Source organism: Strigops habroptila, chromosome 8, assembly GCF_004027225.2.
Source record: "Strigops habroptila isolate Jane chromosome 8, bStrHab1.2.pri, whole genome shotgun sequence".
In the NCBI taxonomy this organism is placed as follows: domain Eukaryota; kingdom Metazoa; phylum Chordata; class Aves; order Psittaciformes; family Psittacidae; genus Strigops; species Strigops habroptila.
In genome coordinates, this window is record NC_044284.2 from 4,632,092 (window position 1) to 4,651,018 (window position 18,927).

Below are 18,927 nucleotides of genomic sequence, written 5' to 3' on the forward strand. Positions count from 1 at the left end.
TCACTTCACAACTACATGAGAGAGCAACAGCAATCAGCACCACTGAAAGGTAGGAGACAAAAGGGCCCCAAGGACTCTTTCACTTAGCAGGATGCAGTCCTTACACCAGCCCACCCCATCTGAAATACCTGTCAAGAGCACATGGAGACCAAGAGTTACAATACTGGGGAAAAAAAGTGAGGGTTTGGACAAATACAATTTTGCCTCATTCAGGTTTCAAGAACAAATACAGAAACATGGTTCAACCAGTGTGGCCCTTATGTCAGACAAACAGTGGCAGCCAATAAACCACTGCCCGTTTTCTGTGTGACTTTTCAGTCAAGCTGATCATCAGTGCAAACCATCAGCACACTGTGTGCACCTCAGCTAATTCTCATCTAAGCCTTCAATAAATTCCATGTGTTGGTAATCCTCTGCAGGAAGTTAATTTTACTCTGACTAGCACCTCCTTTTCCTTGTCAAGCAAAGAAGCTAGGAAAAAACCCCTAAAACCCAACAGGCATTCACGGGTCTCATTTCACGGATATCATTTAAAGATTCTTTTAGTAAAAAAATTGACATGATACTGCTCTCTTAGTTCTACATAGACAGCAGGAGTGACATAAAGAGGTAGTGCAAGATAGCCTTTCTTTTAGAAGGGATACCGGTGATTCTGTCATAATGATGCCTTAGAGATGTACTATTTGTGCTCTACGAAATGATGGATTTTCTCTCTTTTTCAGGTGTATATTGGTTCCATATGGTGACTTCTGTTCACTCTTTATCATTATGCTGACTGCCTTTAAGAACACCAACTTTTATACCTCACGTAACTATTCTGTGAAGGTATATCCAAGTAAAAACACACCTAAATAACAAGAGTCTGACTTGTCACCACTGTCATTATTTTAGTAATTACTGTAATGTTTAACCCATTAAAGCCTTATAAATAAAGTCTACATAACTAAAATGATCAGGAGACATGCTGCATACAATTATACTGATGTCACGTTTACAGTATTCCATATGCTATGAACGTACCTAAAACAGAAATGTGTCTGGCAACGTGTTTAAACACTGTACTTATTTTCCTGCTAACAATAAGATTTGGGTTTTGAGGGGATATTGCATTTTCTTCAGGCACAGATATGGTTGACCTCAGTTTATATTTTGAAACCAATATATGTGATAGGACAAGGAAGCATATAAGGAAGTTGAAGTTAAATTAAAAGCAGGTATAAGCATGTATTTTATTACAGAGAATCAGACAAGTATGATAGTAAATTCTGACTTCTTGTCACATTGAATTTTCTTTCACTACTCCATGATGGGAAGCAGTATTTTTATAATGTAAATTTTATAGAATCATCTCTAGACAAAAGTCTGTGGCATTCTGCTGTATCCCCAAAGAATTACTTACACAATCTCATGATTGAAAATCAAGCCACTCATTTAATGTTACAACTCTATGCAGAATTAAAACCAAGGATCCTTTCAGACTTTAACAATATTTTGATGTATTTTAGTCTGTATTTTATCTATCGGTAGTAGCTTAGTGAAATTGTCTGATGTTATCCTGTTGAATTTAATCAGTATGTTTTATCATCTGGACAGCACCTGAAAGGAAGCTGCATGCAGCAACATTAGTGGAGCACAGCATCTTTTGCTGTACAGAAATAAGACTACTCAACTTAGGAAAGTTGAGTCCTTATGTGGACAAAAGAACTCAGGCATCTCATGAGCACAAGGCAATATTCAGTGAGCCTGGCTGTGAATTTACAGTACACCAGCTTCTCCATGCTGACTGTATGTGGTTGCTTCCATCATAGCTAATTTGTCAAGTTCCACCTGAATTGAGAGCAATTCAGCCCACTTATCATCTGGATTATCTTCTGGCAGCATCTGCCTCTTTCTAATGACTACAGAGGGAGCCCAGGCAAACTAGGTTATCACCTAATGTGATTCAGTTAAACGACTAAAATTACAGCTCTTTGTAGCTATGTCTATACTTAACTTTTGGCGCATGACCTGGGATTTTGATCCCCTGGTCATTCATATAAAGCATCTGTGGAGAACCACCACTGCTCCTGCCTGGAAGCCATCTGATTTCCATAAAAGTCAGAAGATGGAGGTAAAGTCTGCATTCTTAAGTCTCACCATGACATGGAATTGGGAAGTGATTGGATGTACATGCCTAGGTCTCAGTAGTAGCATAGCAATTCTGAGCTACCTTAGTTTGGAAGTTGAATTTAAAAAAAAAAAAAAATCATTCAGATTTTACTATATTTTTCCAATTTTGCAGTCAATTTTCTCTTTCTGCCTGTATTTGTTTTGAAGTATAGTCATTGTGTATCTGCAATTAATTGTTGCCATAGAGACCTACTATGATTATCACTTTTGATCTTTGAATTACTCCGATTTGGAAAATGAAACAATAACAAATGCTACCATATGAACAATCATTCCTTTTCCTGAGATAAAGAGCACTTCAGCATTTAAGTACTTCCAAATTGGTTTTCTGAAAGCGATTTAGACTTGAAAGAGTCATAGAGCTAATATGAATAATGAAGCAAAACAACGGTGCCAAATAAAGCCCTTATCTCTAGAAAAATGTTTTTACACCAGAGGTTCAATGTTCCTTTAAAGACATTGCAGTATTGAAAGATTTATAGTCTGAAATCTGTGAAATGCTGTCAGCAGCAATAGCACAAGTTTGTAATTTTCCAAGGATAATACAGGATGTGGATTTCTTGTGAAAAACAGAGACAGGAAACAATCAGATAAACCATCTGCAAAGTGCTGTGAATAGTCTTGCAAGTACTGAAATGCTTCTGTTATCATGTATTCTGACTAGGGGTCAAATTGAAAATTAAAGCCTTTTAAATTATGGTATCAGAAACTTAATCAGCCTGAATCTTGAAGTACCCCAATAATAACTACTGAACTCCTGCACTGGGGGAAACTAAGAGGAAAATAAAATACCTGCCTGCAAGGGTCATTTTCTTTGGAGTGGTAGTCTAGATATAAACCTACTCCTATAAAGTAACTGAAGCCAAGTGGTTATATTTAGACTATACCAAAAAAAAAGAAGCCAAAAATGGCAATAATGTCAATTACTTTCTAGACATTATATAAACTACAAAAATACTTTACAGAAAAATGGAAATACACCTTTAGTGTAGAAATGGGGCCAAAAAAAAAACCAAACACCTCAAAAAGATGCTTCCTTAGTACAGAGAAATAAATGATGCTTACATTATTCATTATTATGAAGACCGAAGCACAATCAACTTCCACTAGTTTCTGCTTCACAGTTCAAGAACCTTTAAAAGGAGCTTCATGCAGACCAGCAGGAAAAAGTGCAGTACCTGCCATCAGAAGCCTCCCCAGTTTGCAGGCGAGGCCTGGGCAACCAGCAGGTGAGTGAGGTTTTGGAAAGCTGCAAGTTGTATAATGACAATATGATATAAGTGATATAAATTATATTATCTCAATAGATATTAATTATTTCCTTGCTCTCCCGTTTTCCATGTTTGGAAGCTCAGTTTTGTGTTGCTGTGTAAACGCTGTTGTCAAACTTGAAGAAATGGAGGAACTGCTCGATTAGTTGTTGCAAGCTAAAAGGCCAGGGAGAGGCAGGATACAAAGGCAGTTAAAGAATGCTATGTAAATATGAACTATACATTGGAAAAAAACCCCATGTATTTCAAGTAGCAGGGAGAGAATCAGGTATTTAAACATTGGGTTCAAGTACCATTTTAGATGCCCTAGAGGATCTGGAACATTTCTGGCATGATAGATGGAGCCGAGGGAAGATTCTCTGGGTCATCTAAAACATTTGGCACTCTGCATTCTTAAATCTCACCCTGACACAGAACCAGGAGGTACATGACTAGGACTGTTGGGCTAAACATAGTAGTAGAATAGTAATTCTGACTTACCTTGGTTTGGGAGTTTAATGTAAAAAAACCAACAATTGAGACAAAGAGAGATCTGACATACTACAAACTTCCAGATGCAATGAAATATTTCAAGTGCAGCAAAGTGGGTTAAAGCTTTGTCCTGCTGGAATTTGTGCAGTCAAAAACATACCAAGTAGTGAGTGCTGATGCTGCTTATGCTAGGCCATGCTTTCATATGGAGAGAGTAAGCAAAAAGAGTAAGGAAACACTGGAGTCAAGTAAAATGTTATTAGCTGAGAAAAATACAACCATGTAGTGCAGCAAAACATGGTTGCATTTGGTTGCACCACAGTGTTAGAAGAACAGACAGCTAAAGTTCCAGGCATGATTTTAACATTTTAATTCCACACATTTTTAATAATTAACAGTGAAAATTAACATTATCTTGTATTTTAGGCAATATCATGTATTTTTCTAATTATTGAACTTGCAAGGTCTACTCTTCAAACATTAGAACTACAAGAAGACAGCCAAATCCAATGCTTGGTTGCCTAAAACTGTACTAGGATGCATAAATGTCCATTTTATGACCTTGGGTGTAAAAGTGAACAGCCAAATACAATTTCTGAATATTGTTTATAGACATTTTAGACTGTCAAAAGGAATACAGTCCAGAGTAGCTTACCATTCTGTCCCTTTTATTTGTAAATCTAATTGTTTTTACAGAATCAGTGCTATGAACAAAATCAGCATTAGAGAAACCAAAAGACAACACCAAAAGTTATTAAGAAATTTCTGAGGAAAGAGCCTTTCATTCATTTAAAGTGTACTTGTAACCAGGGCATACCATGAACAGCTCACTTCCCATTATGTGTTTTTTACTTTATAACAGCACCCCCAGTTGGAGAACTGTTCTCCTGTGACACATTCCAGCATTTTCTTAAAAACAGCAAAGCCAACAAACAAATATTTAAGTACTTTTCAAAATAAGGTAATATACCTAGAATTCCATAAATTCAACCTCAATTTTGTTATTGTCTACTCTGTGCAGACATCCAGCTATTGGTAAATAGGTATACAAGAGAAATCAAATTCTCTTAACTGGATTTGAAGGCTTCACTCTGTAAAGATGACTGTAACTTCTTTCCCCAGCTCTTACAATGTATTTTGGTTTATATGTTTTACAAAATGCCATCAAATATTCCAAGAAAGGGCTTGACATCATTGATTTCATCATCAAGAAGGTATCTAATGAAAATGAAGCAAACAAAAACATGTAGTACATCAAAACCTATGTAATCAGGAACACTGTACAAAGAATAGTCAAGAAATACCAAGACAAGCAAAATAACTTTAAAGTATTTTCCTTTCTAAAAAAAAATAAACGTTAACTGCCTCTATTATTATGAAAATTCATCTTTATTAAATGAATGTTATATATTAACACATTGCCTAAAAGTCTGTGTTCCATGAAGAACTAAGCATTGGAACACTGAGGCAATAGAAGAACACAACTTTTTATTACCTGGGATCTGCTTCCTTTTCTTGTTCTGTGAAAATAAAGAAATCTTCTTTCCTAGTGAATTTAGAAGAGTCTGAGATCTTTTTTGAGATGCAAGAACATTGTGTAGTTTTCAGCTCTTGTGAAAGATTTAAACAGTTTTTCTCTTGAAAACTGAACTGCAGTGTAAATGGTGAAAAGTGTATCTGGTTAAAGCAAGTATCCAAAAGAGAAACTGCCAGATTGTTGTAGTATGTAGTACAAACATTTATATTGATATTTCCGTATTTTACAAGGACCAAGCACATTATAAATCTAATTATATATTGACTGACTTGCAGGATCAGAATCAAATTGAGTTTTGAAGTCATGCTATATGAAGTAAATTCAGGTCCTAGTATCATGAATATCACACTGAACACAGCATGCAGGCATGTTTGGACAACACAGAAAGGTTCAGAAAATCAGTATGTCCAAACTGACTCAAAAGTCAGCTATGGTAAATATATTTACACATAGGAGATTATACGAAATTCTCTTATAAAAAGTATTTTTACTCACCATATTTGTATTTCCATGCTGTGCAGATAAATTCACATTTGATGGACTATTAACCAGAGAAAAAAACGAATTCTGAACACTGCTCTGATCTTGTAACGTGCATGAACTGAAAATACCAAGTGAATACTATAAGTATTTTTACAGAAGTGCAAAATCATTTACTTTTCATTTCAGGATTTTCCATTTATTTCCCTCCACACTTAGAAAAAAATTCAAATCATTCAACAATTCCTACTTTTTAAAAGCTGAAATTTCACCCAGTTGTATGAGTGAACATCCTTCTCTACATTTAATTATACAGATACATGTGAAATACAAACAATATTTTTAACTAAATAAAATTGTAATAAACTATATAATGCTTACTCTTTTGAAATGTCATTTGTGGCTTTGCTTCTTGTATACTGGCCAAGTGGTTCATATTCATCTGGAATTTGAAGGCAGATATTTCCATGTTCCATGTAAGAATGAAAGTTTAAAAACTGAGTCACAAACCAGCTGAAACCCCTTGTAAATATCTTACATAATACGATAAATAACAGGTTGAAAAACATACAAATCTCTTAACACTTGAACTATTTCTTCTGTGGGTTTTGGGCTAATGCAAAGATAGCAGAGATAAGCAGTCAGATAAAATAACAAATAAGCAGTTGCAGGCCATCCACCCAAAATTATTACTTTCTCAACTCTCCCTTCTGTGTTACATTTGTCTCAATAGAGGTGACATTGAAGGGAGAGTAACAAACCTGGTGGTCAAGTCAATTAACCAAAAAAATCCAGGTAGTTCTATTCACTGTGTACTATAATAAATTATTCTCAAATAATAGCCTATAAAATAATTTGTACATAAGAAACAAAGAATTTTGTTAACCATACCTAAATCTCTACTGTCAAAGTTGCTAGCAAATACTAATTTCTCATCATCGATATCATCCCAAACATCATCCCGCAGTTCAAAATCCACATCCAAAGCATCTGAAAAAACAAGATCTGCTTTTACCTGCATCCATCAAGTTACACAATAAAGATTTTAAACTTTTTTTTATGCCATTGTCTCAGCTTTTCTCACTCTAAAAACACAATGTTTCCAAGAGAAAGCTGTAATAGATTTGTAATGGACGAGTACAACAAAACCTGTCTGGTTTACCACCACTTATTCAATCTATTGAAAGGAGGATTGTCACATACGCAATTTTTCCTCAGCATTGTTTTGAGAAAAGTCACCCTCAGTGTAGATTCTAGAAAAAACACTACTATTTCATTCTTTGCCTTTGTCAGAAGCATTGATTCCAAACTTAATGCTTTTAATTCAGTCCTTTCTTGTCTCCAGTTTTCAAAACACTGAAGGCTGTCTTCCTCCCACACATCTAATGCCAGGAACTAGCCATGACAAACACATTTTCAAGCATTGTTATTAAAATTCTTAATTAAAATGTGATAGTTAATGTTTTAAAATACTTTTTTTCTGTTGCCAAGATGACTTGCCTATTTCCTTTCTTGACTCTCTTTCCCTTTTGTTTGTTGTAGTCTCTCTTTTCATCATCAATCCACTTCTCTCTGCTATTTTTTTTCATCTTTCTTTTGCCACACTACCCTCTAGCATCAGACAGTGCTGGAATCTTCCTTCTGTTGCCATGGCCCTAATACCTATAAGAAACACTGACCCAGGTCTCCCTTTCAACATGGAGGGAGCAGAACAGACTCAAATCAGAAATCCTGATGCACAGACACTGGCAACACCAGGAAGGGACTGCCATTGTGATTTTGGATGTGCACAGTCAGCACAGTACATTACTGCAGTCACACAGACGTTAAATTGTACATTTAGGTTACTACAATTTCACTGTATATTCTTAATCACCTTTCTCAATTACCTACTTTTTATGAAATGGAAAGATAGTGTATTACAGATGCAGTTGACCCTATAAAAATCACATGAACTGATGCCTTCATTAGAACTACTTTTGGTGCATTTCTTTAAAATCCAGTCAGGCCAATCAATCTGGCCAAGGCTGGCTTTTCTGCTGCTATTCAACAGAGATGGTTTTTAGTCAGCAGTACCTACTACATCCCCTTGATCCTGTACGATTTGCCTCAAGATGTTCTTGAGCACAGACTATAGCTATACTGGGATAACCATCAGTCTTCCCATGACTTTATTCTTTTTAACACAATCATATCATACACTAACGCCCTGCCCTCTCCCCCCAGCAACTGATGATACACCCATGCAACAGTCTTCCATCTTAAGACTAGATAACAACTATAGCAGGCAAATCAATATTGCAGGAAAATACTAAGCATTAAAGGAATAGGATTACAATCCCATCATCAAAATAATAAGCAAAAATGAAGTTACAGAACCACAGAATGGCATCCCTTCCACATCCCCTCCAGTGTGTTGACTGTACCACACAGTGCTGTTGTAAAACTTGCTGAGGGTGCACTCAATCTTTTGTTGTCCTTGTCAACAAAGATGTTAAAAAATTATGCAGTACAGCTGCCAACACTTAAAGCAGTATGAACTAAAAAAATACCTCCATTCATTTCAGCACAGTGTTTCTTATATGTCTGAGTATGACCTAAACATTGGAACTGCTACTTAATAGCCAAATTAATCAAAACCTCATTCACATCAATCTACTGTCACCAAACACAAAGGTAAAAGGCACGCAGTGAGAACATCATAGTTATATATTAATAATGAAGACAGATCATTTAACACCGAGTGTAAGAACATTTGTGGCCTTTCCAGTGGAGGAGAAATAGAAAGAGGAATTTTTTTTCCAGATAGAGATGTTTTACTAATTATGAACTCAGTTACTGAATGGTCACATTTTGTCAACTAACAAACAAAAGCTCATGTTTTACTAACTTCTTCCAGCAGAAAGGGAAAAGAAAAAGATATGTAGGTATAGTGGTAAAATACCTCTTGTATTACAAGTGGCTTCAGTGGAAATGCATTACAGTCATACCTTTCAGGAAGTATTTATAGATTTAGAACTTCATATATTTGATTTAGTCATTACTGTTTTATTTAAAGGTACCTTTAGATACTTAGATATACATTAGAAATTCGTAGCAATACCAGAAAGAAATCCAGTTCAGACCACTATATTTCATTATACATTCAGTGTTCTACAATGTTATACTGGTTGTCGTAGTGATTTCAGCAAGTTTGAGTTTACAAATATATTCAAATCACAACAGTGAAAATCATAATTTCAAAATTAGCAATAACTTACTACTTCTCCCATAGTTCCAGGATTGCAGTTGTTTCTGAGATACCCCTAAGCTGTTAACATCATCTGCCTGGTCCGCTGAAGGTAATGAAGATGACTGTTCACTGCCAGACCTATTAAAATAAAAGGAAGAAATCAGTGACATGCCAGTAAAACAGTAGCAGAAAATTGCAAAGTAGTTTTAGTCAGAAAACAAGTTTTAGTTGTTACAACTTAATACTATATAAAATAAGGCAGATTTCTTTTGTTACTTATATTAATCAGTACCTTTGGAATGCTGGCAGCGAAGATTTAGGTGTAAAACCAAATTGCTTGAGATCCACAGTTTGAGTTTGATTTAACATCTGCATCTAAAGAAAGGAGATTATTGTAACTGATAAGATATAAAGATATTGAAAGTCATTGTTTTGTAACAATCTTAATGACATCATTAATACTGTATGAAGTTAGCATAATTTTTAAAGATCATATATGAAATCTTTCTGATGTTTGCTTTTCTACCATAATCACTTAAAAAGGTTTGAATTACTTGTGGCTAGTGGAGTTATCCAAGTACGTTGGCAAAATCAGACTGGTTATCACTAACTCTCAACTGTAATAGCTATAGGCTAAATCATTCTTTATTGCAAACAAACTGAGGAGGACACAAAACACTCCAATATCTCAAATACCATTCTTGTTGCAGAAATAACTAGTTTAGTACTACATTCAAAGGGATACAGTGTAAGCCACGAAATCCCTCAGAGGTTAAAAACTAACATGGTTGGTTTTTTATAAGAAGTGGATCTACCTGTCAGTGCAAAAAGACCTCATTGTAGCACTACTCTGATACATACCACTGTTCATTTTCATTCAGGTCATATTTGGCCAAACCCAAGTCACAGTACAGTACCTTTCAGTGATGCCTCTGTACCTCACTCACCACAATCTATCAAACACAATACAAGTAAAACCAAAGAGCACATGCACAGAAGTGGATCATTTGAAGTGTTCCAAATTGGAGCAGAACCTCTCAAAGATTCCTGAACCTTTGGTACCTTTGTACTTTGTTGCTTTTTGCATTCCACACAGAAAAGACAAACTTGAATGTTCATATTTAGTTATAAAATTCTCTTTGCAAACAATACATACAAATATGTAACAGATTAAAAGAAATCTATTCAATGGCTGACTGCATTCAAATGAACCTTTAACCGTTTTACTGGGGGTACAGATGAAACTGAGTTCCTGCTCCTTAAATCAGCTAGGTACGAAGAAAACTTTGAATCTCCATTCATCTCAGACTTTGGAAGTACTCCAATTTTACCTGAGAAGGAATTAAAATAATCTTCAGATTAGAAGTGATAAATCCGATTCTTTCCAGATCAATGGAACCTTTGCCACTAAGCTTAGTATGTTCTAGTAAAAGATCCTAAAAGATTTAATACACCAGTATTTATATAAAAGTATATTAACATTGCTCTTGAATCAGATGCTACATGTTCTAAAAAGTATTATTAATTATGTAGTTCCTATAAAAGCGTAATAGACAAAACTTGTTATTTCTGCTTTTATGACTGCATCATAGCAGCAACTGAGGCCTGACTCTTGATACATTGCTTCTGTCAACGTAGCTATTGGCATAAATGAAGCTATTCTAAATTGTATCTGTCTAAAATTAACAGAAATAGTAAACTTAAGGAAACTCACAGCAGTCATGTCCACACACGTCTTTATTTTTACAGCGATGGTTGCATTCTCTGTTTCCATATTTCTTGTAAGTAATCTCTTGTTTAGATCTGCCTCCTAGATACATACAGAAATGCTCTTTTTTATTTCATATGTATTGCTGAGAGAGTACTTCATGCACTAAAAGACAGGCTAGAAGTAATCTGGGTCACTAGAATTTTGTTGCCTTCAAGAAAACTTTGGGCTGCTCAAACAATATAATCGGAAAGAAATTAATCAATGCTACTGAAAAACGGAGGCACTACCACATTCCCAAATTCAAACAATAATATTAAATACCAAACACTTAATTTTTCTTACTTTCAAATTCATCAAAGAATTGCACTGTAGTACTTGACAACTGGAAGCAGTGCCATTGTACTTTTGTTATACTTGAGAAAGAAACAGCGTGGATAAAGATGTAGCTCTCTACTGAAAGCAAACCTCAGTTTTCTGTTGACTTTGGTATTAGCCAGATGTTGTGATCTGACCATTACCTGTATCTACTTTTGCTGCTGACAGACTTTGTGGTGAGCCATAACACGTATCAAGTGAAGACTCAACTTTTGGGTTTTGATTCGTAACCACTTTACTTCCCACTGGTTTTGGTGTTAAGTAAAAGGCTGTATATGCTTGCTGTATATCAAGGCCAACTTTGGAAAAAAAAAGACAAGACAAAAATACTTAAAATCGCTATAAACTGTTTCTAAACTACTGATTACCTTCAGCTTTCTAAAGAGTATAAATGTTACTAAAGGATCATGGAGATTTGTTAAGGTAATGTACCATTAAAAGCACACTATTATATGAATGGATTCTTTATGATCAAGGTTAAAAAAACCCAAACATTTTCAGAATTAAAGACATGGTTACTAGACAAGTAACAAAATTAGTCCCTTTAGCAGATTTTTTTCTGTAGTGTTTTAAAACTACATTTCTCTATGGCTTTACACTGACAATATAACAGCAATTGACACTAAGGGGACCTGTGTTTAAATCTACACACATTAAAGCACAGAATTTTCCACTGTAGAAATTTCTTGCTACTGAAGATGAATCCATATCTAATACTTCTTTTATCACAATGCAAAATCTAACCATTCACAAAGACAGCTCTTCCCAGCATAAATAACTTATCAAAATGATAGGTTATCCCTACTGAAAATTAATTCAACTTGAAGGCAAAGGGCAAAAGAGAATCCTAGCCTGTATTAGAGTAAAGTACTATCACCCAGTAACAGTTTTGATGTTTCCCAGTTCATTAATACACTAGTAAATGAAGCAGATATGTAATTAGGACTGTTAGGTAATACTCAACCCCGTAAAACACATATCATTTTGTTTCCAGATCAGTTTATTTTATTATAATTTTTGGCTTGATATAAAATGTTTTAATCATTTATTCAATATGTCATGCAGTTGTTTTTAAATTAAAAGCATATCAACCAACCTACCATAATCAGAACTAATTAAATTTATACTTATTTCCTCTGATTTAAGAGCTCTTTTCACTTCAATTTTCTTTGTCCAATCGCCAGTTCTCAGCAGCACAGAATCCCTGTAATGTATCAGTAAAGTTCTGTTAGACATGGCCGGTGAAAACAAGATTGATTACTGTGGCATCTGTAACCAAATGAAAGAGTCTTTTTTTGGTCTTAGTTCTTGGATTTTGCTTGCTAAGTGGCCTAAGAATAATCTTTCAAAAATACATGATTCATAGTCATAAGAAAGCCAGGATCCTGCAGGTAAGTTTCAGTTCTGCCAAAAGTGCCAGACTTCAGCCAGAACTCATGTGAAGGTCACACCGTTGGAAAAGGTTTTGTTTCTCCTTAGCCATTTGCTCCAAGCATATCTTAAGCCATCTGGAGAATTTAATTCCAACTCTGAGTGAAACAGTTTTGACAATATGATATAAAAATCATATAGCTATCAAGAATAAGTAACAACTTGAGAAGGTATTTTTTTAACAGGTTTGTATTTACGGTTTATATTGATGTGGAAATTATTATGACTTCCATAATATAACATCAGTGTTGTACAGACACTTACACATACTCTCTGTACTGACAGGCACACTGGCATGTTTTGGGGGTTTTTTAATCTTGTGCAGCATTTTAAATGACAACAGTGACTAGAAAATGCTGTAGGATAAAGAGTGATTTTGTACCATTTGGCATCAATAGAAAGTATTGCAAAAACCATGAGTCACAATAAGGATTAAAAGCCAACACCCTTAAAAGATGTGAGGCAACCCCCCCTGATAATACATACATAATTTTCTGATTAAAAATGACTTGGTTGTCAGCGTCTCCTATAACCAGTGTAACATAGTGAAAGTCTGTCGCTGTTCTCTTTGTCTGTAGCTGCTCATAGTTTGTTAATCTAATGGTTACCAAGATTTCAGCCAATGTATCACTGTATTTTGGAAGCTAGGAAAAAATGATATAGAAGACGATGTAACTGCTAAAATATGCAAAGTAACATACATATCCTACCATAAATTTTTGACTGTTGATACAAGCACAAACTCGACTCAAGCAATTTCAATTTGTGGTACAATGTTCATTTGTTGTTCTGAGACACTGTTATACAGAACTAACTTGCCCATAGCTGAATATTCTAAATTTGATTAAGTATGGAGAGTAAAAGACAGTCTACATTAAGCCCTTGAAAAATTCTCCCCTGTTCAATGCAAACAAAAAGATCTAAGAAGAAAAGCCAGGTATGTTTTGACATCACAACATTCCTCTAAAAGATACTTTTAACTGTTAAATCTTTCTTCTGAGAATAACTTTAGAGATACTCATCTGGTATTATGTCAAATGGCAAACTAAAATAGAATTGATTGTTAAAACAATAGGATTTCACATGTTATTGAGTTTTTAACTTCAAAGGTATCTGCATGAGACACTTTAAGGCTATTTTTCAAGTTTTGCATTCCAGAAAGGTAGAATGGAGTGTGTGATCTGTTTAAAGACAAAATGAGTACTAGAACTACAAAGCTCTTGATTGCACATGGAATTGCATCTTTCCTTTGAAAGGGTACCAGCTAGCTTAATGTAATAGTGTTTCTCTATATTCCCAAGTGTGACGTAGAAAATAAACATCAGATAATGCTTCCTCAATAAGTTTTATATGGACATTTTTCTGTCTCTAGGATTTGTTTATAATTAAAATAGAAGAGACCTCTTAGGCTTACATATAATGCTAGAATGTGGAACATACTGGTTTGCACCTGGAACATAAAATGCTATTAACGAGAGAGAGACCAATGTATTACATGGAATGTCTATTCCAAGGCTCTCCTTCAATGTATAAGAATTTGATTATACATGCTAAGGCGGAAGGAGGCCTTAATATTATCTTCTACCAGCAGAGGCCCAAAATTTCTTTAAGTCAGTATTTGCTCTTTCATTTAATAATATCAGCATAAACTAAATAGAAAAGCATTTACCTGTTCAATGTCGAGTTCATATTTGGGAAGGTGCAAAACAGATTCTTTTATCTGGTTTCCAAAAGGAGGATGTCTGTTTAAAATCTGCAAAGATTTAATATCATTTCTGATACATTCAGCTGATCGGAGATGCCAAGAGAAATATAAGTGCAAGGAATCAAAGTCACCAGAGTAGTTATACTATCAACAAAAGCCCTTATCACTCCTAGTTCTCTCCTGTCGGCAATGCCCAGAATAGCAACATAACCAAAAGAAAATTCCAGTATTTTTCATGTTGCTACCACTGCTGTTCAGGTAACAGCCAATGAACTAGCCAATAACCTCAAAACCTGACTACTCAGGTTTTACAGGAGGTGACTCTTTTATGTTGCCCTAGTTTTAATCAAAACAAAACAAATGACAGGAAAACTGCAAAAGGAGGCAGAAAAGAGAACTCAAATTCCTAAAGCCAAAACAGAAAACCCCAAGTAGGATTGATTTCCTTTAGAAATCTGTTTTATCTTCCAGAACAGTGGAAAAACAGTTTCCTCAGAAAAGAAGCCAAGAGCTAAAGAACTTGTCCTGGGGTCTAACTTCCCTAGAATAAGAAGTGCTTTATAGATGATTCAGAAGAGCTTTATTTTATTACTATCTTTAACTTCAAGTAGCAATAATGGAAATTCAGGATTCTCATAATTAACATACATGAAGAGAAACTTTAAATACATATTCCCTAACACTTGCAAAAGGGGAAATGCGTGTTGTCTTTTGTTTCAAACCATATTAATGATGAAATTCTACATATTTAAGCAACTGCCTTCCAAACCCAGCCAAATCAGTGAAATTTTCCACATTCAACTTGCTAGAACAAAACATGATACATATTTTCAAGGAAAAATAGCACTAGCCACGTAAGTTTTTAATTCACCAGTATAAGCAAATTCAAGGCCAGGCTGGATGTGGTTCTGGCAACCAGATCTAATTGAAGATGTCCCTGCTCATTGCAGAGGGTTGGACTAGATGAGCTTTGAAGGTCCCTTCCAACCCAAACTATTCTATGAGTCTATGATTCTCAACCACTCAATTTTGCTAAGAATCATATAACAGATATATATTAACCATACCGCTTTTACTGGTATTGTCCTTATCATACTTAATTGCATACAAAATAATCAATTACCAGTTCAAGTTCCCTTGCATTTATTTCTTCTATTTTTTTAAATGATGTCAGCCCAGCATTTACCATAGCGTTTGACAGTGATACACCTGGGAGAAATGGAAGTTTTATGCTGTTAAATGACAATCACTAACCTCAAATTGTTCTCAACAACTGCAGGTAAAAACCAAAGCAGAAGTCACTTAATAGTATGTTTGTCCCAGCTTTTTGCTCAGCAAATCACTAGATTTCTTTTTTCCAGTTGATTGCTTTTAGTATAATTTCTCTTACCCATTAGTAAAAATAAATGCAATGCAAATCAAACATGAAAACATTCAATATTTCAATACTGACAACTTTAAGGTACATTTTCTAGAGTAAACCAGATTTTAGATCACTTTCTACAAGAGCCAGGAAACATGTTCTACATGGATATGATGGAAAAAAACACATCACACAACATTCTTTGTCTCAGAATTTTTTTACCTATCTAAGGAATTATTTAATTGTATGTTAAAGTCATAAGGATCTCAATGTTTTTGAGCAAGGTAATAATGAAATACACTAAAACTAAATACTTCTTATAATCTTCTAGAAGTCTTTGCAGAAATAGCAAAAATTTTTCCCCTGGCATATCTGCCACAAAAGCAAACTGGCAGAGAATTCCATACAATCTTGTTCCTCTTTTCATGATTCCCAGTTCTTGCAAACTTACAATGAGATTTAGAATCATCACAGCACAGGAGAAGGCATTTCCCCCTACCTGGCACTACAGCCTACTACAATAACTGCAATAATTTTACATAAAAGAATGAGTATGTGGATTCTTCATATGTAATTCTGTAGAAACAGTAAAAAAGATCTGAAAATTAATTGGGAAACCTCTCAAGAGACTCTTAGGTTGCTTCTTGGAAGACATTACTGCAACCTTACAAGAAAAGACTCATTTCAACTCAAGAATTTAATGATTTAGACCTTTCATCCTTTTATGCATATTTTAACACCTTTTGGGTCTGACTTAGGGAAAGCATCTTCTACCATCTCCCCTCTCCTTTGCAAAAGCTCTGCAAACAGTCCCAAGCGTCTCAGCTACTGCAGCTACTTCAGTGAGAGCTGTTGCCCTGTTTCTTTCTAAGTGAAGCTGAAGACTAGTTCTTTTGTAATAATTCCTAAAATGGCAGAAGGGTTTCTGCCAGCAAAGAAAATAAAAAATACAAATAAAACCTTCTTTTTGTCATTTATCTATTTCTGAGCAAGAAAAAATGGAGGTGGAAGTCAAACTGAACAAGTAGTAAAGGTGATAAAATCCTGTATGGCAAGTGATTGTTTTCCTGGCTGTCAGAACAAGCAAATGGAAATCAAGCATACCAAACAGCAACAAGAAGGAGCATCGTTACTGGACAAAGGTAACAGCAGTAAGAATTCAGCTGAATCCTCAACCTCCGTAAGGCCAAACCTCAGTTAAAGCACAGTCACTTTTATAAAGGAAATACAGGTTACTAAGGGTTTTTAAGATTAAAACCCCCATACTGAGATAAGAGTTTAGAAATCAAGAGTTTCTGAATATGTTACATGTTATCAGTGAATTTCTGTGAGCGCAAGCAATTCACTTAACTTCACAAAGACATAGAATAGGCTTAGCAGCCGTAGCACGATAGAAGTCAAGAATCAGACATAGTAATGTAGGTATCAGTTCAATATTTGACTCAGGAAAAGAGAGTGAACTGCCAGCAGATGGTTCACAAGAAGCCTGTGAGCGGAACAAATGGAACTCTGAAAGTCAGCAATTCTTTGTAACATATGCTGGAAGAGCAATGATAGCAAAAAAAGAAAAAAACAGGACAGGTGTATGTATATAGCACTTCTATTATTAAGAAAATGAACTGTCCTTATTCTATTGAATATAGTGTACATGAAAAGATCTGCTTGCCCTGTAAGCACCATGTTTGTTCCACTGATCCTAACCCCCTAGAAATGCTGAACATGAGGCAGGCCCCCAGATGACCATGTGCACATCAGCACAGATCCAGAAGTGGTGGAAATGTCTTCCTACCACACTGTACTGTGCTGCACAAGCCAACAAGCCCTGTCCCTTTCTTTGAATCCACATGAATGAAGCCATACAGCTTCTGCACTTGGGCTGGCAAGGCTGTAGTGTACTGTGCAATGTGGATCTTCTGGTTTAGCTGTTCTCTAATTTGCACATCTCTGTACTCTGCTGTTCTGTACAGAGCAGATGTGTCTTTAAAGAAGAAATATAGAGAACACTGCAGTGAATTCTAAAAGCAAGAAATGATAAGACCAGACATCAAATCAGGAAGCCTCATTACCTCAAACAAGTATTTAACTACATTTTCGTAATGCAAAGCACTCCAAAAATTTCTGAACTCCTTCACAAATAATCATGACAAGTCTGTACTTCCAGCCAGAAGTTCATCTATTAACAGGATAGAGTGATAAGAAGATTATCAGAAACTTGTGAACCTCGTGTGTAAGAACCTCATGAACAGTAAACTATTTCTATTTCATGATTCCTATCCAGGTCAAAACAAATTAGAGGGCTTTCATGCATACGTCTTACAGGACCTACAGTGACAGCTGCTTGGAAAGGAAGGCATAGCTTAGTTAGACATATACAATCATACAAACACGGACTATGCCCAAGATACTGAGATGAACATTAAGAAATAAGAGCAACTCTGAAGTACTTTGAAAGCCTGAAGAAAATTACTGAATATTACTTTTATGACAGACTATTCTTACAACTGTGGTACTCAACTGTGGAAAGTAAGTAATGAGAAGACTCAAATTTAATTATGTACACAGACCCCCCAGAAATGAGCAGGCTAATTCTGAGTCTTGATTCTCTATTGGATTCACCCTTATAATATGTGACTATTACCTACCAATTTTTTCCAGTTGTTTAGACACATGAAGGGAATTTTCCCAAAGTCTGCACCTGAAACACTTTGCTAAAATCAAAGAGTTTAATAAGGCAGAAAAGTTGTCCTTACATGATGCCAGAAAGTCAGTTAACCCTGTAAAAATAAGATTGACTTGTATTAATCAACTAAATTGTAGCTTATTATTATATGTACCAAAATATGTTTAAATTTTACCATACATCTAGTGACTCTTAAGCCATTTCTAAATATTCTGCCAGTATCTTGTGTCAAAGTAAAGTCTTGAATAGGAATGCATCCTAGCTGAGCCTGAATAAGACTGGAAAAAAAGAGATTTTTTGGTATATAAGCCCATACTGTAAGCAAAGTATAACAACATAAAACCTTCTACTGAAAATTTGGAATAGAAACAATGAAATGCAAATGATGCAAATTTCAGCATATACAATGACAGCTTTCCAATGGAAAGTAACAAAACAATATCATATTTACCAGTTTATTTTCATTTCTCTTGTTTTTATCTTCCCCTCCATTGGAAACCTA

The 18,927-nt window shown here is 35.1% G+C and overlaps 1 protein-coding gene across 1 annotated transcript in view; it reads right to left on the reverse strand.

Annotated features, from left to right (window-relative positions):
- Positions 1-5,034: 5,034 nt before the first annotated feature.
- The window catches only part of HFM1 (helicase for meiosis 1), a 35,839-nt gene continuing 21,946 nt past the window's right edge, over positions 5,035-18,927 (reverse strand). Inside the window, exons 22-38 of the mRNA XM_030493606.1 lie at positions 18,877-18,924; positions 18,606-18,703; positions 18,388-18,519; positions 15,506-15,591; positions 14,347-14,430; positions 13,164-13,321; positions 12,347-12,450; positions 11,390-11,545; positions 10,875-10,970; positions 10,373-10,491; positions 9,453-9,535; positions 9,189-9,298; positions 6,820-6,918; positions 6,310-6,370; positions 5,944-6,049; positions 5,407-5,561; positions 5,035-5,129 (exon numbers count right to left, since the gene is read on the reverse strand). Coding sequence (XP_030349466.1) covers positions 5,063-5,129; positions 5,407-5,561; positions 5,944-6,049; positions 6,310-6,370; positions 6,820-6,918; positions 9,189-9,298; positions 9,453-9,535; positions 10,373-10,491; positions 10,875-10,970; positions 11,390-11,545; positions 12,347-12,450; positions 13,164-13,321; positions 14,347-14,430; positions 15,506-15,591; positions 18,388-18,519; positions 18,606-18,703; positions 18,877-18,924 — 1,762 coding nt within the window. The 3' untranslated portion in view covers positions 5,035-5,062. The remainder of the gene's footprint in view (positions 5,130-5,406; positions 5,562-5,943; positions 6,050-6,309; positions 6,371-6,819; positions 6,919-9,188; positions 9,299-9,452; positions 9,536-10,372; positions 10,492-10,874; positions 10,971-11,389; positions 11,546-12,346; positions 12,451-13,163; positions 13,322-14,346; positions 14,431-15,505; positions 15,592-18,387; positions 18,520-18,605; positions 18,704-18,876; positions 18,925-18,927) is intronic.